We start from the raw sequence: 25291 nt of genomic DNA, 5'->3' as shown, positions 1-25291 counted from the left end.
AGGAGCAGGCACCTGTGCTGTGGAGGTCAGTGTCCCAGGCTGCCAGAGGAGGGACCCCAGCATCAGGCTGGGGACATCTGGTCAGGGACCAGCTTCTGCCTTGGCCCAACATGGGGGTGTCTGGTCATTCAAGCTGTGACCCAACCTTAGTGTCCTCTTGGGTCAAAATCAATGTGGGGTCAGTTTTCTCAGAGGGCTCAGGAGCAGCCTCCAAAAGTCCTTCCCGTAGAGGATGCTGGGTCCCCTGAGCCTGTCGGCCTCCACGGGGGCTCTGAGATGCCAACACTCACATGAACGCCTAAAGCTGGTGTCTTTTTTTTTTTTGAGACAGAGTCTCGCTTTGTTGCCCTGGCTAGAGTGAGTGCCGTGGCGTCAGCCTAGCTCACAGCAACCTCACACTCCTGAGCTCAAGCAATCCTCCTTCCTCAGCCTCCCGGGTAGCTGGGACTACAGGCATGCACCACCATGCCCGGCTAGTTTTTCTATATATATTAGTTGGCCAATTAATTTCTTTCTATTTATAGTAGAGACGGGGTCTCGCTCTTGCTCAGGCTGGTTTCGAACTCCTGACCTCCAGCAATCCGCCCGCCTCGGCCTCCCAGAGTGCTGGGATTACAGCCATGAGCCACCGCGCCCGGCCTAAAGCTGGTGTCTTTGTTCAGACATCAGTGCCTGCATTGCACTTGTCCCCAGGTAGGACAGTTGAGGAAGCACTGACTTCTTGGTTGTCTCAGTGACACAATACCCCACTGCTCATGCTCCTCAGTCTGGCCTCATTCCTCCCATGGGTGGGGGCTTGACGTGATACATGATGGGTGAAGTCTAGTCTAGGACAGCAGCATCCTGGCGGGCTTGGGGGTCAGACTGGGCCTCCCGTAGGGGTGCCTTTCGGCGTGAGAGCTGACCCTCGCTGGTTTCCCTGGGGCTTCCCAGCAGCAAGGGCAGACGCCACCTCTGGCCTGGGTTCCAGTGTGGTGCTGGGAACCTGCCCTTCATGCTTGCTTTCACTTTGAGCAGTTCAAGCCCAAGACTCAAAAGATATTTCATCCTATTATTTTTTTTTATTGATAATTCATAATATTTTCTTTGAAAGGTAAGCATCATCACCAGAGACTTACAATGTGAATAGCTAACAGTATAAAACACATAGGGGACTGAATCTTGTATTTTCTTCCATTTATGTTTTTGAATAGGAAAGACATTTAAACTTCTGAAACCAAACCAAAGAGGCCCACTATGAAAAGTCTCCCCCTCACCTCCTGCCCCTCAGCTCCTACCTCCCCCAATGGGTAACCATTGTAAATATTTCTCATGTATCTCACACACATATATATGGCATATAAAGTCTTATTTTCTTCCTCTTTTACAGAAAAAGTTGTATATTACATATGCTGTGCTGTACTTTGTTTTTTTATTTTTCATATAACAATGCATCTTGACGATCGTATCAACTCACAGAGGGGATCCTCATTCGTTTTAGCTACTGCGAGGTATTCCATTATGCAAGCATGCCGTAGCTCATGTAACCAGTCCCCCTCAAATAAGCTCTTGGGTCGTTTCCAGTCTTTTCCTACAAGAACTTTGTACCTATGTCACTTCCCATATGTGTAAGTCTAGCTGTAAAATAAATTCCCAGAAGTGCGATCACTGTATCAAAGGCGATGTGCATTTGTGATTTTGATAGAGTTTGTCAAATTGTCTAGCACAGGTGTGTGACCACTTCCACCAGAGTTGTATGAAAGTGTCTGTTTTCCTACCACCTTCCTAGCACAGTGTTTTATTGGCTGGTCACATGATGTGGTGATAAAGGTCCAGGGTAAGGACATCAGCTCTGGGAAAAACTGTACCTTCAAGGAGGGTCTTCAGCATAGGAAGGGCGATAACCAGTCACCTGGTGACTAAACTGCTGAGTCTGCCTGAGCTCAAATACTCAGGCAAATAATTTAATCTCTTTAGGTCTCAATCTTCTCATCTGCAAAATGGGGAAATAATAATGTACATTGGGGGTCCCCGTGAGGATTGGATGAGATGATGCCTGTCAAAAGGGCTTTGCACAGTGCCTGGCATGTGGCTATGGGCGGCTGGCTCTGCGCTCACCAGCAGGTGACCCTGGGCAAGGCAGCCCCTTACCTACACCCCTGCCTGTTTCCTCTTTTGTCAGGGAGGGAGCTGGGCCAGGGGTCTCTCAGGCCCTCTTCCCAGTCTCAGGGTCTGACCTGCCTTTCTTCAGCAACGTGTGTAACCTCCACTCACCCTTCCTCTCTCGTGCTCATCAAAGGTATTCAGGAGTCTCCGGTGCCGAACGGTCACTCACTTCCGGGCAGAGATTTCCTCCGGAAGCAGATGCGGGGAGACCTGTTCACGCAGCAGCAGCTGGAGGTGCTGGACCGCGTGTTTGAGAGGCAGCACTACTCGGACATCTTCACCACCACGGAGCCCATCAAGCCCGAGCAGGTACGCCCCACGACTCATGCCCAACACAGCCGCCACTGCCACGCGGGCCGGGGCCACTCTCCTGAAGGCAGAGGCATCTGGCAGGGTGTGGGTGAGGGCACCTGGGTTCTGCTCAAAGTGGGCTTTTCGTTGTTCTTGATCAAACTTGGCCAGTCACAACATCCCATGAACTCAGGAGGACTTGTTTAGGGCTCTGGTGGCTTCTTGCCCTGGTGTCCCTGTCTCTCTGGCCAGCCAGGGGGTGGGTGACTTGCCTGGCTGCTCTGCTGTTGCTGAATGGTGTCCTTTCCCAGGGCTCTTTGGACATGGGGGTAAAATGATCATCTGGGCTACTTGAGGTGGTCTCGGGTCACTCTCCTGTCAGTCAGGGTGGTGGTGGCAATATGCAGCCACCATGTGGCCTGGGGCCTCGCTGGCCGTGAGCGCTGTTAAGATGGTACTTGTGCACACCTCTCTTGGGTCAGCCCTCTTGTCAGGCTGCCCTGTCATGTTTTCAGTGACTGAATCCAAGAGTCTGCAGATAAAGAAATGTCTCATTGGACAAACTCCCCCCTGAGTTATTTGCAAGGGAGGGTAGAAAGCAGTGGGACCACCCCTGGCTGAGCAGCCGGCTTGGGCCACCCTGGGGCAGAGGAGTAGTCGCTGCCTGTGGCCATAGAGATGGGACCAGAAAGGCTCCGCCAGTGAGAGGCTTTTGGGGCCTGAACAAGGTCCCTAAAGTACCAGATTCGATTGAGAAGACTATGTCCCGATGCTCCGTCTGTGCCAGGCCCTTGACTGGGTACCTTGCACGCACACACTTCTTCTGGCCTGCCAAGCACTCCCATGTGCTGGGCGAGTCAGAGAGACCCTATGAACAGTGACTTTCCCCAGGACTTTCCTAGCTGGTGCTGGTGGCAGGACTGGCCTTGCTGAGCTTCCTGTAAATGTTAATTAGTTGATGCTTCTGGAGTTTTTCCCCAGAGCCATTGAAAACAGTGGAGGCCTCATGCACAAGTTCCCACCCAGAGGTGGGGTGCTGGAGGGAACTGTGGGTGCTGAGGAGTGAACAAGGCCTCTAGGGCCACCCTGTTATGACAGTCTGGCTATCTCTGAGCAGTTCCTGTGAGGGCTCTTACAGATCATCTAGCCACTTTGTTTTCACATGGGGAAACTGAGGCCAAGAGAGGCAAAGCAACTTGCTAAGGCTACCTAGCAAGTCATATTTTCACTTAAACATCCATTAGTATCTACTTTGTGCAAGGCACAGAGCCAGGCACTAGGGGTACATCAGTGAACCAGACAGGCTTGGACCTGCTCTCAGGGAGCCTATAGACTGTGGAAGAGTCACAGTAAATAAGAGTTACCCAAGGGGTCATGGCTTCCAGGTGTGCTTGGTGCCGAGGAGGAGATGTCGGAGGTTCCTTGAGAGCCTAAGGCAGAAGCTGAGTGGCCTCCTGGGGGAAATGCATTTATGCTGAGCCCTGAAGGCCTTGGGCAGAACAAGGAGAGGGGAATTGGGTTGGAGGGGCTTTGCAGAGGAAACAGCAAGTGCAAAGGCCCTGAGGTGAGAGGGTGTGTGGCAGGAACGAGGAATGGAAAGAGAGCCAGTGTGGCTGGGGTTCTGGGAATCGGGTTGGGGATGATATTGGGGAGATGGGCCTGGTCTTACAGACTAGGGTGAGGATTTTGGTCTTCCTCCTATTAAGTCGAGTGAAGCCTCTGCCAGGAAGGATGTGGTCCTATGTGCTGGACAGAGCTGATCCCATATACTCTAGACCCTGGGCTTCAGGAAGAAGAGTCTGTTTCCATCACAAACAGCTTCTCCCTGCTGCGTAGAGCCCTTCTGAGAGATGGTGGAAGCCACGTTTTACCTGACACACGAAGAGCAAGAGAGAGTACTCAATCAGCATGAGGCCCACCTCTCCCTCCAGAATCTGGGAGAAAATTTATCTTCTAACAACAGCCAACACATAATTTTAGGGCTAGCAAGGACTATGGAGGTAAGCTCTCAAGTCTCTTGTTTTTTAGAGGCCCAGAGAGAGGCAAGGGCTTGTCTGAGCAAGTGCGTGGTAAAGAGTGAGGCGCAGGCCTCTGCACGCAGCCTGGCCTCCACGGCACAAGCCCCTGGCGAGTCCGTTAGGCCCTTATTTCCTTAAGGCAGACCCTCAGGGTTAGACGTCCTGTGTGTGTCCCGTGATTCTCACCGAGACTCAGAATCTCAGCCGTAGTTCATTCAGCTTCGACTGCCCGGAAACGCTGGCCAGAGACGTCAGGCTTCAGCCCTGGGAGGAGTGCAGAGGGCGCCGTGTACTCACTCACTCACGCTCAGATGCGCACACGCTCAGTTTCCAACGTACTTCCTGCCCACGGGCCATGAGCCTGGAACAGCGCCTAGAACACACTCATCAGCCCTGCCCAGTCTTGCCGGGCAGTGTGCGTGGACTCAGAGCCCGCAGGACAAGGGGGAAGGCTCAGGGGGTGCTGATGAGCTGGAACCAGAGGGGCGATGTCTTGCTGGCGGCATCAGGGACATGGTGTTGGGCGGGGTTGTGAAGGACAGACCACAAACCTGATGGGCTCACGTAGAGATGGGGGTCCAAAGGGGAGGAGGCGGGGACCACAAACTCTGTGAGGGCTCGGTTTCTAGCGGTGCCCTTCAGAGGGCTGCGGGCACGCCTGCAGGCCCATGTCTGAGTGTGCGGGCTCGGAGGCGGGGCCTGCAGGCCAAGCTCCAGCAGGATAATGACTGACTCAGTGTTTTCTGGCTAATCTGCTTCACCTCCCCGTAATGCGCCTTAATGAGGAGAGATGGGAGGTGAGGCCGCGGGGCTGCCCTGCACGCACACAGGCACTGGACTATGAATGACATACCCTCGCGCCCGATTCCCAATCACTGTGGACAAATGATGCCCGAGCAAGGGGCCGCAGGCTGGGCAGGGATGCGCGTCAAGGGTACAGGTTCCTTGAGGCCCTCGTGCTCTCGCCCTGCGAGGTGAATGTTCTGCAGGCCTGGCCCTGTGAGCCACATGGCAGTGGGGACAGGGATGGGGCCCGAGGTGCTGGCTGCGGAGCCTGACTACTTCTTTCTTTCTGAGCAGATCAAGCTGTCTGGGTCTGCATCCCTGTGGCCTCGTGGCCTCCCTGCGGGCCTTGCTGTCATTTTCATTGAGCAAGCTGGTGGGGAAGGACATCTCCTGGCCTTGGAGTCAGGGGAGCTTGATTTGTGTCCTGGCACTGTCCTGTTGAGCAAGTCACTTTTTTTTTTTTGGACTTAAGTTTCCATATCTGCAGTAGTAGGAATCATGATTTTGCTGACAAAGATGACAACGATAGTAACAATGGCAACTTAACAATGTGATCTTTCTTGTCTAGGCGTGACAGTACATAGTTTTCAAAGAGCTTTCACATCCCTTTTCTCATTGGGCCTTCAACTTAATGCCTGTTAATCAGGACGGGAAGGAGTTGTGAGCCCCATTTGACAGATTGGAATTTTTTTTCCAGATTGTTCACCCCATTTTCAGATCCAGGGAGTTTCTGGGATTGTTGAGAGCTGGAGTCTGACCTCAGGATCTTCAGTCTTCATTTTGTGCAAGATAGTTCCATAAATCTCCATGTCCTGGATGATTCTAGGAGCCGGGTTTCTGTCTGGTTGGTTTTCAGGACTGACCTTTTGCAGCCAGAGTCTGCCTATCCTTCCAGAACTCTCAGAATCTTGCTACAGGCTTAGAGCACTCACATCCTCATGCTGTCCTGGGAAGAACATCCCCTATAGGGCCAGGCTGGGGTCCCGGCCGTTGCTGCCATGGGCTTAGAGCCTGCCCCTACCTTGCTGCTTTTCTTGCTGAGACCTTCCCTGGGCTGCTGGGCCCAGGTGTCTGGCTTGTATACAGAAACTTAGTAAACCCTTTGCCCTGGGTAGGAGGGGTTAATGTAGACCCACTCCTGGGGCAATGAAACACTTCCTTTTCAGAATGGTTATTGAAAAAGCAATTCTGTTTTTCCTACATGTGGAGTGAGTAAAAATCACCTTGGAGGAGAAGGAAAAAAACCCCACACAACTGCTGGTGTGCGCGCATGTGTTTCCAGCGGTGGAATCTGTTTCAGTAAAACTCACATTGACGCTGTCGTGGGCCAGCGCTCCTGGTGGGAGCGGGTCCCTCCTCCGGCCGCCGCAGGAAGGCCGCTTGCAGCCTGCCGTATTTACTCTCGGCAGACTATTAACCAACACCAGGCTATTAATCTGGCTTTTGAGCCTTCACTAAAGCCCATAAAAGCTCACAGTTGTCAAATGGAGTTCATTTTAATTTCCTTTCAATCACAGTAAATTATTCAGGTGATAAATCAGCTGGAGCAGCCTCCTGGCTGTAATAGAAACCCTAATTCCTGGCTAATTATCCAGCCCATTGCTGCCAGCAGATCAATACGGGCGCAAAATGGAACGGGCCAGGCCCTCCCTCCCATCGGGCCAGAGACAGAGAGACAGCTGGGGAAGGGGACGTGCTGCTGACCTCCCAGGAAGTTCAAAGGTCACAGGGGGTTAAACCGGGAGAAGGTCTGTCCCTTGTCTAACAGAGAAAGCTACAAGCAATGCCTCCTGCTCTCATAAGCCATGTTGCTCTGGGAATGGTGGCATTTCTCCAGGCTGGTGGGCTGAGCAAAATCCTAGCATCACCCACCCCTATAGGCATCCTGCTCCTGGGAAGGGGCTGGGCATGGTGGAGCCTGGTCATCACGGGTGGCCTGAACCCTGACCATGAGTCAGAAAAAGGGCTGGCTACTGTGGGGAGAAACTAGACAGTGTGGACATGCCTGTTTCCTTCAGGGAGCTCATTTTCTCATTTCGGAGGGGAAGGAGAAGAGGGGGTGGGGGGACAGGTGTGCCAGGCTGAGAGACAAGAAGGCCTCCTGGAGGAGGTGCCTTGAGGGAGGGGCAGAATCCAGACGTGTGGAGATGGTCGGGGGTAGGCTGGAGAGAGAGCATCGTAGGCAGAAGGAACAGCATGGGCACAGGTCTGGGCAGGGCAGGTGTGGGCAGCACGAGGTGGTCTAGGTGGTTGGAACATGGAGGTGAGGAGGTTTGACCTTGCCTTGGGGGCAGTGTGTCCCAAAGAGCTGTGGCTCTATGGCCTGGACTGTTCTGCTCACCTTGGAAGCAACCTTCACTGGGACCTCTTGCCTCTTGTCTTATTACTGCTGCTACTGTGGAATCACTTTCTTCCTGAAGCTCACCCCCATAACAGCTCCTCATGGTTTCCCACCACTTGAAACCCCAACCCCAGACCTTTCTCCACTTCACAACCCTTCACCACCCGGTGTCCCTCTGCTTAACACAACAAGCTCAGCTGTGACCAGGCCTGAGCTCTCACTGCCCACATATGCTAGGTTGCTCCTGTGTCCAAGGGGGCTACTGATTGTGGCCCTATGTGTGCACACACGTGTGTGTGTTGCACGCATGTGTGTGCATAAGCACATGAACACCAGGGCTCTGAGCTTGGAGCATGCTCGGCAGAAGTTACTGCAGTTATTATTACTTTCTTAATGTTGTTCACACTCGAAGCTCCTGCTCACTATTTCCCTGCATGGAACATTCTTTGAGCCTGATTCTAAATCCTGCCCTGTCCAGGCCCAGTAGCAGTCCTGCCTGCCCTGTGAGGCCCTCGCTGACCCATGTGTCTGAGCTCATTAATGCCCTGGGTTCTACTTACTGCTGTGGTCACTGTTGTAGATACTGTGTATTTGTTGCTTGCCACGTGCCTGGCTTTGTTCCAAGAACCTTACTTGCTCCACCTTATTACAAAGTCACAACTCCTGTCATGCCCATTGTGCAGGCAGAACAGCTGAGGCTTAGTGAGATTAGTGCAGTGATTTAGCCTCGGGCACATGGTGACTACAGAGCCAAGATCGGAAGTCAGGTCCCTTCCAGAGCCTGGGCTGGTGGCCACTGGGCCACCCCCAGTTGCAGCACAGTCAGGCTGCCCACTGATGCTGAGAGATGGGCAGTTTCCTGGGGATCCAGCCCTGGGGTTCAGTGCACTCATGCTGGGAGCTGAGCACGAGTTAGGAGGTGCTGGGGCTTCCACACAAACCAGTGTGGTCTCTGCAGTATAAGCAGAAGTGGAGGGTGGTGACTCTTCTACTTGGAGCTGGGTCTGTTCCTCTCGCCCTGTCCCTTCCCTGGCAGGGCTATGCTCAGGGCTAAGCTGTCTCCTTTGCAGACAAACCCAAGTTTGTTCAGAAGAGGCAACTGCATATTCTTTCCTAGGAGGGATGACTGGAGAAATTGGGGCTGTTTAGTCTGAAGGAAGACTTGGGGCTGTGAACAAGGAAGAAGATAGGCTAATAGCCCAAGCATTCTAACAGTGGATTGGGCCTCCTTGTTAAGCAGTGAGCTTCCCATCACTGGAGGCATGTAAGTAGAATCTATCCTTTTTCATATATGCCGTTTTAGAAGTGTAAGGATCACAGGGGTTTCCAGTGGGGAGGCAATGGTCACAGTCCTCTACAGCACATTTAGAGGTCCTGCAGTAGGGCCTGTGTGATGGGTGAATATGATGGTCACATGCCAACCAGTGCATTTCTGCAGGGGTAGGGCTGCTAGGACCACATGGCTCAAGAATTCAGCCTTCCTAATAGCCCAACTTCAACTAAGAAAAAGGCCAGACACTCTGGGGCAGCTTTTCCCAGATTTGCCAATTTGATGCTCTAGGAAGATGTGCTACTACCTTGGGGCTTTGATACCTCCTGCCACCCAAAGGGGACCCCTGGTAAAATGTCCTCCCCAGTTAGAGAAGGTTCAATCTATAGGAAGGAACCTCAGGTGGTCACCATCAATTCAACTCCATCCACTCAACTCTTGATAAGAACAAGAATTTAATAGTTTGCATTCGACTTCTCTGAAGAGGGCTTGGTGTGCAGGGTCTTGAGGAAGGTTGAAGGAGAGAGGTTCATATGTTTTAGAGATTAAAGATGCAGAAGTTGGGTTGGACATGCTTTTGTCGAGGACTTCCCAGTCTTTTTCACACCGCAGTACACATAGAAGCTGTTAATATTTGCATGACACACCAGGATAAACAGGATGCTTGTGGGTAGAGGCAACTGGCCTGCAGATTTTGGCTTACCCAAGTCCCACCTGGTCACCCAGAGGCTGAGAGACTTTGGTATCTTGGCACAGTATTTGTAGGCTCTTCTTTTGTGGACAGGAAGAATTGGGGTTTGGGTGGGGCTCTGCCTCTTCTCCCTCACTCTTCCTCTCTAGCACTGCCCGCCTAGGGAAAGCACACAGGTTAAGCTGTACCTGCTTAACCACTTCTGGGGGCCTCTGCAAGCCTGGGCTGGGCAGCACTGCTTAGGCCAAAGGGACCCAAGGGAAGCTTATGGCATGTTATCTCTGAATCCAACTGCGCTGTAGAGCAGACCCTCCCTGGCTTGCCCACCCAGTGGCAACTGGACAGGATGGAACTGAGAGAGGGGACAGGGCTGGGCCTTCTCATGGGAAACAGGCATGGCCAGACCTAGCTGCTTCCCTGGAGCCTGAAGTTAGAGGCAGACTCTGACCTTCAAGGCACTGTGACACTACCCACTAGTGAACACAGCTCAGAGAATGTCCTGGGCTCTGAACAATCAGACAAGTGACTCCTCTGGTATCAGGGAGCTACAAGAGGGCAGGGGGAGGGGGCAGCAGTCCTGGTCCCAGTTCTCCCCAGCACAAGGAGAGGAGGTAGAAATACACTGGGAAGCTGAAGGTTTAACTTTGATGTTATCTTGCCTTTGGAATGAGGCACCCAGTGCCTCTAGACCAGCCGTACTCTCCCTTATGCTTCTATTGTCATCATCTCGAAGTGACCCAAGGGTGAAATTACATGGACTCTGTGGGGCTTCAGCCCTCATCGATGGTTTTACCACTTAGAGTCTTGCTTGGGTATGCTGATTTTTCCTACACAGTTTTTAAAATATTTTCTAAATACGTGACTATTCTGAGTATTGAGTATTCTTTGTCTTCCTGTGGATCAAGTACAAGGATGGCTTCCCAAGAAAAACCATTGCTCCTGTTCTGTAACACTGGGGGATATCTTACACTAAGCAAGTGGCCACAGTGTAAAACCCAGGGTGCCCGGGCTTTGGTGATGGCTGTTGGGCTAGTCTATATGGGTCATGGGTTGGAGGGTCTTGGACTGGGTTGTCCTTGAGATTCAATGCAAGTCTAACATTCTGTGAGTGGTAAAACAAATTGGAAATCCATCTCTTATTTTTATTTTGACTTGTTTACAGTTTTTCCTCCTGTCTGTTCCACTCTTTTCGATGACAGGCAAATTCTGTATATGTGGGGTTTAAAGATTACAAGTGAATTGTCAAAGAGCTGCCTGCACCTTGCTGGGATGTTCTTTCATTCATTTATTCATTCATTCATCCAGGAAATTTTTACAGATATGCCATGTCAGTGACATTGACCACGTGTGCTGTGCTGTGTGGCATAAAGTAGCAGCTATTGATGCAGCCAAAGGTACTGTGTGAAAATTGACTTTTGGGTAGAGATATTTCCCCTCAAACAAGGTGAACCAATATTTGCAATTAAAAAAAACCCCAATCTTTCTGTGAAGCAGGTTAGAGAGGGAAAAAAAATAACCCAGATAATTCTAGTCCTACAGCTTATTTATTTTGAAAGTGCACTAGAAATTTGGCTTAAGGAATTTAGCTATTCACAAAGCTCTTTAAAAAAACAACAAAAACAAACCTTTATTGTTTTGTAAATTAGTTTTTAAAAAGAACATAGATTTCTGTTCTGATAACAAGGTCTGAGCTATTGTAGGCTTTTTTCCCATCTCAAACAATAGAAAGACTGGATCAAATATAACAATAAAATATTTTTGATATGTATCTGAGGTTGAGAGAAAGAGAAGGAAGTGTTTAGGGGCTGAAAATTAAGAAGGGGCCCAGAGCCAGAACTTTAAGTGCATGAGCTAATGTCCCAGTGGCCCAGGGTACTGGTCCTGGATATAGTCCCTAGTGAACAGAGAAGAGTTTTCATGCTGATGTCAGGACAAAAGATATGGCCTTCAGCCTGTGTGATGTGGGATTTGGACCCACAAAAAACTTGAAACCTGGAAGGCCTGCACTTTCCATGAAATGGGCACTAGGTAAGTTTCACCTACAGGCTGAGGAAAGCAGTAAGGAAACTGGATTCTTCATGGGACTTAGAAGAGAGCAAAAGTTCCCATGGTAAATTGAAATCCCAAGCCTGTGTCACATACAGGTGTGGCATCTCACTTTGTATTATGCATAAGAAATCCAAGAATAGAAATTACTATAAAAACCGGCGGGTGCGGTGGCTCATGCCTGTAATCCTAGCACTCTGGGAGGCCGAGACAGGAGAATTGCTTGAGGCCAGGAGTACAAGACCAGCCTGAGCAAGAGTGAGACCCCATCTCTGCTAAGAAATTGAAAGAAATTAGCTGGACAACTAAAAATATATATAGAAAAAATTAGCCGGGCATGGTGGCACATGCCTGTAGTCCCAGCTACCTGGGAGGCTGAGGCAGAAGGATTGCTTGAGCCCAGGAGTTTGAGGTTGCTGTGAGCTAGGCTGACGCCACTGCACTCTAGCCCAGGCAACAGAGTGAGACTCTGTCTCAAAAAAAAAAAAAAAAAAAGATTGAAAAAGCATACTAAGTTCCGAGCAAGTTAAATAAAAATAAATGGACATCTAGACAAAACTCTAGGGAAACTGAAGAACATTAAAGACAAAGAAAATTATAAAAGCAACCAGAAAAAAAGTATAACTTTTAGACTGACAGGACACTTTTTTTTTTTTTAGCATCATTAGAAGTCAGAAGACAACAGAGAATATTTTCACATGTTAAGAGATAGGAACAATCAAACTCATACTCAGGTAAATGACCATTTAATAGTGAAGGCAAATAAAACCATTTTCAGTCAAAGATAGGGAGAGTTTACCACTTACAGACTCTTGCTGAACTGCTAAGTAATGTACTTCAGTAAAAAACACATGAGAAACTTCCAGTTTCAGCTCTGACAAGTGAAGAGCTTGGAAGTCATCACTCTCATTTTTATAATAAGTAATAAAACCGAACAAATAAAAAAATCGATGAATTTTCTTGACTTATCAGAGAATTGAGGTTACAGGGCAAACAGCTCCTCCAAAATCTGGACAGGAACGGGAATACAGAGAATGCATCTGAGATCTGCCAGGTTCCATAAAACCTCACACTAAAGGCCTGTTGACTTCGGTTCCTATTACTTGATAACTCCTGTGCAGCCTTCAAGAAACAATTAGGCAAGAAAAAGCAAAGTAAGAAGAGATAAAGTAAGTATCAGAACCAGACCTAGATTTTGGAATTACTAGACAAAGAATTTAAAATAATCCTGATTAATATTTTAAGGGCTCTAATGAAAAAGTAGACATCATGCAAAACCAGATGGATGATGTAAGCAGACAGAGGGAAACTCTGAGAATCAAAAGAAAATGCTGGAAATAAAAAACAAAGTAACAGAAATACAGAATGCCTTTGATGAGCTCCTTAGTAGAGTGGACACAGCGAAGTAAAGAATTATGAACTTGAAAATATGTCAATAGAAACTTCTCAAACTGAAAAGCAAAGAGAAGAAAAGAATAAAAAACAAAATGAAACAAAACAAAAAAACACATGCAACAAACAAACAAAACCAAAACCCCCCAAAAAACCAGAACATAGCATTCAAGAACTGTGGGATAATTTTAAGAGGAATGGCATATGCATAATTAGAATGCCAGAAGGAGAAGAGAGAATGAAGAAGAAGAAACACTTGAGGTAATAATGGCCGAGAATTTTCCAAAATTAATTACAGACCCTAAACCACAGATGTGGGAAACTCAGAGAATGCCAAGCCGGATACATACCAAAATATCTACACTCAGGCATATCATATGTCAGAAAATCAAAGACAAAGAGAAAATTTTGAAAGAAGCTGGAGTGGAGTGGGCAGGAACCTCACTTACAGAGAAACAAGGATAAGAATTCCAGTGGATTTCTCATCAGAAACCATACAGGCTAAAAGAGAGTGGAGTGAAATATTTATAGCTTTAAAAAAGAAAATTCAACAACCTAAAATTCTATATCCTTGCAAATTATCTTTCAAAAGTGAAGGAAAAAGAAAGACTTTCTTAGTCAAACAAAAATGGAGGGAATTCCATCACCAGCAGACCTAGCCTGCAAGAAATGTTAAAAGAAATTCTTCTTCAGAAGAATGATGATGTAGGTTAGAAACTCAGATCTACATAAAGAAAAGAAGGGAGATGGAGAAAGGGATAAATGAAGGTAAAATTAAACCTTTGATTTTTTTAATTCTTAATTGACCTAAAAAGGTAACTATAAAGCAATAATAGTAACAACATATGGGATGATTATTACATAGGGATGAGTGAAAAGAACCGCAACAATGTCACAAGGGACAGAAGGAGGAATTGGAAATGCCCTGTTGGAAGGCAGCTGTACAACAGGGGGAAGTGTGTTATTTGAAGGTAGATTTAGATTAGTTATAAATGTATATTACAGATTCTAGAGACAGTACTAAAACTTTAAAAAAAGGAGTATAATTTAAATGCTAACAGAAGAGATAAATTGGAATCATATCACATGTTCAGTTGAAACCAGACAAGGAAGAAAAAGAGGAGTAAATAGAAACAAATAGAAAGGTTACACACAGAGTAGACATTAATCCAGTTATATCAATAATCACTTTGAATGTGAGTGGTCTAAATATAACTATTAAAAGACAGACTGTCAGAGTGTATAAAAGAACACAAGACTCTATATGTTGCCCACAAGAAGGACAAGAAATACAGAAGGAGAAAATGGGATTTAAGAAGCAATGATAACCAAATGCATAGATAAATGAAGGATAATCTAAATAGGTTTATCTAATGAAGGATATTATCTGTACAAGTAACAACTAGTTTGGGGATGGTGTATGACAAAGTGGAGAATAAAAGCCAAGCCAATGATAATATGTAAGATTGGGAGGGGGCTGACCTAAGCTAAAACATTAAAAGATCCTTGCATTGCTCAGGAGGGTATATTGATACATTTTAGGTTGGGTTAGGTCAAGGACGCAGGTGAGTAAGTTAAGGGTAACCAATGAAGGCACAGTAATAGAATGCACAACTTCTAAACCATAAGAGGCACAAAGAAATATATCAAGGACTCAGTGGATCCAATAGAAGGCAGGGGAGAAAAAAGAAGTAAGGAAAAACATGGTAAATTAAAAATGCAAAATTAGATAGTAGAGGGTAGAAAGAGTAATATAATTATTAAATGCAATAAACTTCAAGGCCCAAAGCATCCTCAAAGACAAAGAGGATCATTACTTAATGATAACAAGAATAATTCATAGGAAGATATAACAATCCCGAACCTGCATGCACTTAGCAATAGAGTCTCAAAACATTTAAAGCAAAAATTGTCAAAGAACAAATGAACAGAGTCCGTGATATTTTGAGGAAGACTTTAACATGCCCCTTTTATTAATGAATACATCAAGCTGACAAAAAATTGGCAAGGATATTTGTAAGATTTGCACAACATAATTAACAAACTTAATAAAATAGACATATAAAAAAAGGGCAACAATCAGAGAATACATATGCTTTTCAAACACACATGGAAGGAATACTTCCATAGCCCCCATTTATCCTGCCCCCGACTCGCACCCCAGCACCCTGCTTCCCCACCCCCAAACCTGTCCTGTGAGGAGCTTGTGGAGGAGCTGGAGCTGGCTGCCTGTGGAAAAGGAAACTCCGTGGATACACAAGAACGTGATCTGATCTCAGGAGGGCTCCGTGTAACAGGAGCAAAGGTAGACTTCTCTGTGGCCCCAGTGGGCAGACTCAGGACTTAGATGGAACTTAGAGAGAAGCAGCTTTCAGTTCGGTTGAAGGAAACCTTCCAAACAGGCAGAGCTGCCCAACTGTGGGTTTGTGGGCTCTGGGTTTCTTGCCACTGGGGTTGTCTGGCATGGGCAGTGTGGCCACTTGGGAGGAAGGCTGAGGTGGGGCTTCAAGCATTAGATTGGGGCTTGGGAGAGATAACCACTAAGGTCCCTTCTGGCTCTGAGTGTGGCATTCTGTGACAGATATGGTTGCTTTTCTTCTCTTCTGTTTTAAAGAAAAGATAGATTTGTTGATCCTTTCCTGATGTGTTAGTTATGAAACAAGATGGGATGAATTATTGAAGACTATCATGTAGTCCAGGTTGGTATCAGTGCTTTTAAGAAGATGTAGACAATTTTTGGGTTAAGGCAACATAATTGGTGATGCTTTCATTTTAGACTACCAAAAGAGCAGATCACCATCTACTTGTCGGTTACAACAGTCTGGGGGTTCTTGGCAAGAGCCATTTTGTCACGATGAGCATGTGAAAGGAAGATGATGAGAAAGGAGCTTTCACAGAAGGGAGCTTAGGGACTCGAGGTCTTAGAAGTGGACCAGTTCTAAGTGAGAGAATAAGGTCCTATCTGTGGCCATCCATGGGGCTGGAGCTGGGGAATGGAGATCAAGATCAATGGTGCCAAGGAGGTGTAGCTCAGAGAGATGGAGGGCAGGTGAAGGTGACAGTGGGAAGTCCTAAGAAGAGGGGAGGGGATCTGTCAGTAGGGATGCAGGCATTTCACTAACAGTATGAGGTGATTGGCTTGGGCAGATGACGTGGCATTCTGAAGAGGAGACATGGTGGCAGGATGGTGTGGTGAGCAATGACCTAGAATTGGCACTGGGGAACAGTGAGTGTGCAGATCCCCCGCCTGGCCCTGGGAGTCCCCAGGGAGAGCAGGGAGGCATGCTTTGCATCGGAGAGTCCATCGGGGACCCGTGTCTGGAGAACTGCTGGAGGCAGTTCGGCTTCGTGGTTAGCAGCACAGGCTTCGGAAGCAGCCGCTGTGACTTTGCAACCTGTTATGTTAGTTTTGAGCTAACGTAATCTCTTGGGAGATTATGGTAATAAAAGTGATTGCAGGCTTACCTCCAGAGTCTGTGTGATGCTCCCTTTATTCCTGGGTTTGAGCATGCTGGTTACCCTCACATCCCACACGGACGTCAGCTTTCCTTCCTTTGTGTGCAGAGTTATTATTTCAAACCGACTTGCCTTTACCACTGCTTCAACCCAGGTTTTCTTGCATATAAAATGGGGATAATAACAGTACCTATGTCATAGGTGGTTGTACTGATTAAATGAGATGCTCATAAAGGGGGCTCAACAGAGGGTTCAGCCTGCAATAGGCACTCAGAATGTTACTTTTATTATTGTTATTGTTATTAAGGAGCATTTTGCCACAGCAGAGGTTCCACAGGGCAGAGCCAGGGGCATGGAAGGACAGGGGTCAGGAAAGCCCAGGTGGATAAGGGCAGGTGGGGCAGGAAAGGGGTTGGGGAGGAGGCAGGAAGGAGTTTGCCACAGGGAGGCAGAGCGGCTAAGAACTGTAGGTGGGGGCGATGGGAGGTAGACCAGAAGGCCCTGCTGGACCTGCAGCGGTGGCGCGTGTGGCTGAGGAGTTGCTGCAGACTTTCCCTCCCCACCCTCCCTCTGTTTTCACTGTTTGCCTGGCTGCAGATTACACAGGCAAATGAGCCCGGGCTTCCAGGGAAAAATTCCATTAAAGCAATCAAAATAACAATTTGTATCACTTTTAGAACTTCTGCCTGAGGAGCTAAGAAATCTTTGTAATAAATTATTAATTCCATGTTGTACTATAAGAATTTTCCCCCCACAAACAAACAAATTAATATTTCCTTTTTGGTGTAGCAGAGGAACTGGAGTTCTCTAGTCACCTAGAGCTGCCTCTGGGGTAGGGGAGGAGGTATTAAAGCTCAGACTCTGATAGTCTAAGGCTGCGGTCCCCAGCCCCCGTCCCTGGGCTATTAGTGACGGGCCACAGAGTTCCACTGCAGCGCCCCCAATCCCCCTCATGCTGCTGTTTGTGGAACGACTGAAAATTGTCTTCCACGAAACTCAGGAACCAGGGGCTGCACAGCGGGCAAGCCTTCGAAGCTTCATTTGTATTTACAGTTGCACCGCCTGGGCTCCGCCTCCCCCTACCTCCCCCCACTCCCGTCAGTGGAAAAATTGTCTTCCATGAAACCTGTCCCTGGTGCCAAAAAGGTTGAGGACTGCTGGCCTAAGGAGCTAGCCTAGCAGAGCTCCGCATGGCCCTCCTGGAGGAAGAGATGGGACTGCCAGCCCTCATGACTGTGCCCTTGGGGACACTTGGCACTCCCATTCATGCTCAGGCTGTGTCTGCACCTTGGCCGCGTGGCAAGGCAGTGGGAACAAGGGCTCCGGAGTGGGCCTGGTCCTGGAGTCCGGCACACATGCCTGCTGGCTGTGTGGTCAGTACGGTTGCTCACCCTCACTGAGCCCAGTTTACCCATCCATGAGGGGAGGTGGCCGAGCCGGTGTGAGTGTGAGGCTGTTGTGACAGAGCCCAGCACCTGGGAGATATTCAGTGGATGCTATTTAGCATTGTTATTTACATACAAGCCCCCACAGTGCTTATAGTTGGTGGGTAGGGGGGTTGTTCATGTTGTGGGTGGGGAAGAGGATGAGCAAGAGGTTGCCAGGTGAAGAAGAAGGGGGAAGAGGAAGACCAAAATCACGGAGACAGGTGCATGTACGTTCAGTCTGGGAAAGGGGAAGTGGTTTCAGGTGGCTGGAGCATGAGGTCTGCTAGGGGTGATGGCTCTGAGAAGTCTGTTTAAAGAAAAAAATATATATATGCTCTCTCACACACATATACACACAAATATATGATATAATACAATAATATAATATATGGACAGTGCATATCCTTAAATGCCTTAATTGTATTATCTCATTTAATCCTCATAACAAACCCTTCCAGGTAGGTATTTATTTGTTTTTCTTACTTAAAGATGAGGAAACTGAGGGAATCATACTTGATCCACAGCAAAGTTTAAAATTTCTACATTACATTTACCCGGAAGGCATATGGTAGGTTCAGTTGCACAGTGTAATTTTTCTTATCTTTTAAACTTCAGCACTTACCACTTTTGGATGTTCCAGGGTGAGAACTGGTGGTGGGCTATGGGGCCACATCCAGAGCTGCTGGGAAGGGGCACGTTGCTTCCTTATGGGATACCTTTTTAGGAACAGGTATATTCATTGATGTGGGTTCCTCTCAACAAATTTATGTATGAACAGAATCTGTGTCAATTCTAGCATATGGGATAAATCTGGAGAACTCCTGTGATAGCTGTGCCCTGGGGCAGCACTATAAATCCTCTTGCTATTAGCCTTTTCCTGGACTTCTGACCCTCTTTAGAATGGATATTTGGGATTTGTAAAAAATAACCACTTCCCTCCTGTTTGGCCCTGGACGTGGCTGGCTTGTCGTTACACATTGGAGTTTGGGGGGTTAGGAACTTAGAAGTAGAAAGTGGGCCATGGCGCTTTCAAATTCTGTTGGGGACATGCCTGTTGGAAAGGAAGTTGCCTCAAGTGTCTCCTGGGGATGCTTCTCAGCTCACCAGTGAATTCCAAATAACTTTAAAAAGACTAAAACCACAAAGGGTCCTGGTGACTTTGTGACCTACCACCTCTAGCACCTGATTTTCCCTTCCATTACCTGTTAGTCAGAAAACTGCATCTGTGCTGTGGGTGCAAAACAGCTCAGAGACATTCACACATGACCTTGGAAGATGAACCCCTTGTTGCCTTGGAGAAGCTTAGCTACAGGACAGTCTTAGGGGAGGGCCTGACATTGGCCATTAGATCCCTTAATAGGGAAGGTTTGGGGTCCTAATCACTAGAGGCTTCAACCTGGTGAGGGTGACCTGGGTTCTGGCTGCTTCTGGGGAAGCTGCTTGTTTTCCCAGTGCTGCAAACAGTCAACTGCTTGGGTTTTGTCTAGTTCTCTGGTTCCATTAACAGATCCCTGGTTTAAAAATTCAAGCTGTCCATCTGTGCACTGGGAGACATGCACAGGAATGCTTGGAGCAGCGTGGCTTGGCGTTGCAGAGTTCCTGAAGCTCAGGGGCAGCCGGGCCATGGCACCTCTGTGAACCTCAGGGTTGGAGGGAATAGATTCCTGATGGAGCAGTGCAAAGTCTTCTGCACACTCTTGTAGGAGGAGGTGTATGTGTGCATCCTGGTGCAGAGAACTAAAAGCCAAACACTCTCGAGTCCCTGACTACTCACTTTACAATAATAGAGCACTTACAACATGCCAGGCACTGGTCTGAGCACTTTGTGTGTATTAACTCATTTAATTCCTTCAACAGCCCTGTGGGGTGGGGACTTTTAGTATCTTAATTTTACCGAAAAGGAAACTGAGGAGCAAAATAGCCAAGTAACTTTCTCAAGGCCACCCAGCTGGTGAGTTGCGGTGCTGGGATCTGAAGACCGGCTCCTCCATCTCATTCAAGGGGTGGCCTGAACAATTGCACCAGCCGATCCAACCTGCCAGAAAGACTGGCTGCAGAGCAGGCATTCTAAAATAAAAGTTGCTATTTTTAGGATCTGTTTCTTTATTAAACAGATTTATAAATAACAATCACGTTTGACAGGCTACTTGACTGTGTTATCTTGGCAGAGCTTCATCTTGGAAGGTACTGGAAGTAGCACTGACCAAAGATAGTTGTCCAAAGGGAGTTTTATGTCCTTCGTCCTTTGTGATAGATGTGGGTGTCTGACTCTCCTGCCACAAGTCCCTTCTAGTTCATGCACCTGTGACTGTGCTAAGTGGAGAAAAACTTCAGAGTCTCCATCATCTGTAGGTCTGGGTATTGGAGATGGTCCAGAGCAATCTTCTCAGGAGATTCCTCTCCCTGTCCGTGGGTGGTTTCCTGGCTCACCGTGTGCAGCTTCAGGCCTGGGTCCCCACCAGGCTGCACCGTGTTCACGAGGGTGTCGGTGCCACTGCCAGCTGGGTCTATATTTAGCAGTAGGCACAGAGCAGCTGCCCCCCTGCCACTTGTTAGGAAGCAAAATGCCTCCCACTGTTATCATTAGTTTGGCTCCAGGAAGTAATACTTAGGATTGCTGGGAGAACATACGATATACGTGCCTTTCATTTATTTTAAAATCATTCCCGGATCAAGACATTCAACGGGGTAACAGAACCACCAGTGTGGTCCCCTTAAAGTTACTTATACCGAGTTGCACTTTGGGGGTAATGTCTAAACCTGTATAAGGTCAATGCTGGGTGATTAACTAAAAAAAAAGAAAGAAAGAAAGAAAAAATAAATAGAATAATAATAATAATAAAATAAACCTGTATAAGGGGCACCCTAAGAAATCACCTGTGGAAATCATCCCTGGATCTGAACAGTATTCAGTGATTTCTCAGCTTGCTCTTTAGGGGGTCATAGGAGAAATCCTGCCTGGGCTGAGGGTCAGTCGGAGAACCTCTGAGTAATGAATGGACAGTTTGCATCTCATGGACTCTGTGAGGTCCTGCACCAGGTTTCTCTTCTCCAGTGGGCAGTTAGGAAGGCCAAATGCAGTCTCTGCTGTAGCAAGTTCATATGCCTCCAGCCTCATCTCCGGGCTTTGAGGGTGCGAGGGTTGTGAGTGTGGGTTCTGGAGTCAGACTGCCCGGGTGCTGTCCCAACTCCATCATCTACCAGCTGGGTCGTCTCTGGCAGGTTACTTGGCCTTGCTAAGTCTCAGTTTCTTCATCTACAAAAATGGGGATGATGAGTACTTGTCTCATAGTGCTGTTGAGGTGTAAGGCAGGGTCCCTGTAAAGCATGAAGTCTGTCAACATGAGCATGTCGTCCGTGTTTGTGGTTGGCCCCATTTTATGTTCTCTCCTTTGCTTTTCTTTCTTCCCTCCATATATATATATATATATATATATATATATATATATATATATATATATATAATTTTTTTTTTTGAGACCTCAAAAAAAAACCTCAAACTCCTGGGTTCAAGCAATCCTCCTGCCTCAGCCTCCTGAGTAGCTGGGACTACAGGCATGCGCCACCATGCCCGGCTACTTTTTTCTATATATATTAGTTGGCCAATTAATTTCTTTCTATTTATAGTAGAGACGGGGTCTCGCTCTTGCTCAGGCTGGTTTCGAACTCCTGACCTTGAGCAATCCGCCCGTCTAGGCCTCCCAGAGTGCTAGGATTACAGGCGTGAGCCACCGCGCCTGGCCTATATTTCTGCATCTTTGTGAGCTGCTGAAATCTTTCCTGGAAAGCAGTGAGGTATGAAAACATGAGTGAATTAATAAATAAAGTTAATGAACATTACCATGGCTAATAGGCACAAGGATTTTTAGGTACACATTTATTCCTCTTAAAGTTTTTTGTGTATCTTTTCTGCTTTTATTGTGAAAATCCTCCTGCAACGTTATTTTAGCCTGAGTCCTTACATAACGATCTTTAGGCCTTCTTTTCTGGTGTTAAGTAGTTTGCAAAGATGTGACTTTTGTATGCACATGTCAGTGTTGAACTAATCCACAAATCCTCAGCAATATCTTCAGTGGAGTTGAAGTAAGTGAGTAGCATCAGCTTTATCGTACCATGAAATTCTGATTTTCAAAAGTAACACTGGGTATGTAAAACTCCAGCTCATGTCCCGGAGGCCAGAGCATTTGAAGTGAGGGCTAGGAGAGCAATGGATTGGAGCCACCGCTGTGCGACGCTGGGAGCCAGCCAGGCAGGCGCTGGGGAGGATCTGGGGACCTAGGCTTCCCCTCTAGGGTGGCACCCACCTTAAGGCAGCGTCCCTGGAGAGGCAAACCTGGTCGTCCTGCAGACAGACCTGAGACCCACAAGGCAAGAGGATCCTGGTCATGGCGTGTGGGGAAAAAAGAATGTGAAGCAGTTGGGGTGGCGGATGGTGGGCCTGAGATGGAGTAGAGATGGATTGGGCAGGGCTGGATGGGGCTTGCACTGGAGGAGGGTGAGCCCAAGGGCGCCGAGGCCCTGGTGGGGAAACTGAAGGCTGGGTGCAGAGAGTGAGGGCTGGGAGACAAGGGCCAGCGGTGTTACACTTCCTGGTGAATGGCTGAGGCACTTGCAGCCACATAGTGTAGAGTCAGCTGTGCCCAGCTGGCCATAGCCTGTGCTCGCCTGTGCTCACCCACTCTGGGGGAAAAGCCCAGCTCCACTGTCTCTAGTAGCTCCTCTGCGCAAAGCTTTGCCTCCAACATCAGCATTTGTAGCCTTCATGACCTAGGTTAAAATTTTATTAGTTGTGTGATCATGAGACTCTCACTTCGTCTCTCTGTGCCTCAGTCTTTGCATCTATAAAATAGGACGGAGAAGGATAACAATACCTCTCTGACTGAGTTAGAGCAAAGCCCCCCATGAAAGCTGCATCGGAGCTAAGCACAACTCTTGCAACAGAACAGGGCCTCGCACCTGTATCCACCCCTGGACCTTCCTTAAGTTCTACCTGCACATGGTGTGGTGGTGGAGGTTTTGTCTGTGAAATTCCCTGACTGCTTTCATATCTGTGACCTTATTTGATCCCATAAACACTTTTGTGACATGAGGGCAGATAGAAGCTCTTATTACCCTTTTGCAAGCAAGTGAGAGCCAGAGAAATGCAGCCTCTTTTCTCCTCCCAATGGCAAGTGTTGCTTTTTCTGAGACTCGAGTTCTGATTTGGGGCCATCAGTCTTATAACAGTGTCCCCTTGACAAAGTCTTTCCCCCTCAACTTCTATCTGAAAATTGGGTGCTCACTTAGGCAGCACATATGCTAAAATTGGAACGATACAGAGAAGATTAGCATGGCCCCTGCACAAAGATGACACTTTAAAATGTAAAAAAGAAAAAAAGAAAAAAAATTGGGGGGACATCCCAAATCCCTTGCAGCTCAGACACTGTCTGAAGCTGTGGGCCTGCGCCAGGAGTCCTTCCCCTGAGCAGAGCAGTAGGGCAGGCTCCTGGACACACAGATTCATGTGTTGGCCACCAACAGCCAAGCACACTGCCCTGGAGACTCTGGGGAGTGCAGGTGTCTCCTCAGGACAGACAGTCTCAAATCACACAGCTAGTAAGACACAGGGCTTGTACTTGAACTCACTTCTGCTGCTTCCTGAAGAATAATAGTGGCAGTTAAAATAATAATGGTAGCAAAGCTCAATCAAATGCTAGTCACTTTGCACACACATCCTCATTTAATGCTCGGGACAGCTCTGTGAGGTGAGAGCTGTCATTCGGCCCATTGCACAGACAAGCAAGTCAAGGCATGAGAGTCTGAGGCAGTCCTCCGAGACAGGCAGAGCTGGGTTCTCACCCGCGTGTCTGCCTCCCTCCAAGCTGTGCTCTTTTTCTCACCCCACAGCTGCCCGTTGGAGTTTACTGAGCATTTTCTTTTCTTTTTTCTTTTTATTTTTAATCTTTATTTATTTATTTATTTTGAGACAGAGTCTCACTCTGTTGCCTAGGCTAGAGTGCCGTGGTGTCAGCCTAGCTCCCAGGAACCTCAAACTCTTGGGCTCAAGCAATCCTTCTGCCTCAGCCTCCTGAGTAGCTGGGACTACAGGCATGCGCCACCATGCCCGGCTAATTTTTTCTATATATTTTTAGTTGACCAATTAATTTCTTTCTGTTTTTTTTTTTTTAATAGAGAAGGGGGTCTCTTGCTCAGGCTGGTTTTGAACTCTTGACCTTGAGCAATCCTCCCACCTCGGCCTCCCAGAGTGCTAGCATTACAGGCGTGAGCCACCACGTCCAGCCTACTAAGCATTTTCACTCTGTTTCGGGCCAGGTTGGAAGGGCCAGCGCTTTTGTGCCAGTACCTGACAGAATTCTTCCCCCATCCCCGGTGTGCCTGTCCTACCTTAACCTGTTTCAGGGTTCCTCTCTCCACTGGCTGCCTGCTCCCAGGAACCTCCCCTGTCACTGCAAAAAATCGAAAATCGCTGCCCTCATGGAGCTTCCATTCCCTGAAGCAAAGACGGTGTGTGACCCTGAGTCCTGGGTGCGTCAGCAGGTCCAATCCGATTCTCCCTCCTCTTGCTGGGCTGAGTGTCCTGCCCCTCCCGCCCGCTGTTTCCTGGGACAGTGGCGCATCCTGGGGCCTCCAGAGGCCCCAGACGTGTCCCCGAGGCCTGCCCTCTTTCTCCAGCTGCCCGGGGATGTCGCCCGAGGCCTGCCCTCTTTCTCCAGCTGCCGGGGGATGTCGCGGTGGGCTCGGGGCAGGGCTCGGCCAGGTCCCGGGCGCTCCTGGGGATCCTGCGCGCAGCCGCGTGGTTTGCCGCGCCTCCCCGCGCCACATGTCTTTAAAATTACAGTGCCCATTTCCTGCTGAAATAATTTCCACAAAGAGTGGCTCCTATTACCGCAAGAGGCGTGCAGACGTCATGATTTATTATTATTTATGGTCCCAAGGCCTTGTTTATGCAAGACGGGTTAGGTGCGTGCGATAGAAATGCCATTATGCAAATGACATTGAATGTCCTTACTGCGCCTAAATAATTTTTGTGTTGGACGATTAAACCTCATCTGTTATTGATATGGGCTGCAGTCGGGCCATTACAGAGTCCCAACAGTACTTACTCCCAGTAATGGGAAAATTGCGAGAGAGAGACCAACACAATTGCCTCAAGTGGGCCGCGAGGGTCTGGAAGGAGTAGAACATCTCCGAGGCCGAGCCGGGAGCTGCGGCTCGGGAGAAATAAGGAAAGGCGGCGCCGGGCGATAAATTAAGCCCGGGTTTGAGTGGGTGCCTTGGAGGATTTGCGGCCTTCCAGTCTCGTGATTTAGCTATTTGATTTAGCCAGGGGACGAGGCAGCCCCAGCCCGAGTTCCAGCGAGGCCCGGTGCTGAGGGAGGTGCCAGGGTGGAGGGGAGGGGGACAGGGACGAGGGTGGCCGCCGCGACA

At 48.2% G+C, this 25291-nt stretch overlaps 1 protein-coding gene and 1 non-coding gene across 2 annotated transcripts in view; both read left to right on the top strand.

Moving 5' to 3' along the window:
- PAX5 (paired box 5) overlaps window positions 1-25291 on the top strand; it is a 168708-nt gene that overhangs the window by 53914 nt on the left and 89503 nt on the right. The window contains exon 6 of the mRNA XM_012769116.3: window positions 2279-2454. Coding sequence (XP_012624570.1) covers window positions 2279-2454 — 176 coding nt within the window. The remainder of the gene's footprint in view (window positions 1-2278; window positions 2455-25291) is intronic.
- On the top strand, window positions 23138-23244 carry LOC142874649 (U6 spliceosomal RNA). Its single transcript, XR_012922307.1, has one exon. It is a non-coding gene; the product is annotated as a U6 spliceosomal RNA (small nuclear RNA).

The sequence above is a fragment of the Microcebus murinus genome, chromosome 12 (assembly GCF_040939455.1).
Source record: "Microcebus murinus isolate Inina chromosome 12, M.murinus_Inina_mat1.0, whole genome shotgun sequence".
NCBI lineage: Eukaryota > Metazoa > Chordata > Mammalia > Primates > Cheirogaleidae > Microcebus > Microcebus murinus.
Note: the sequence above shows the minus strand (reverse complement) of the source record. Positions and strands in the feature narration are given on the sequence as shown.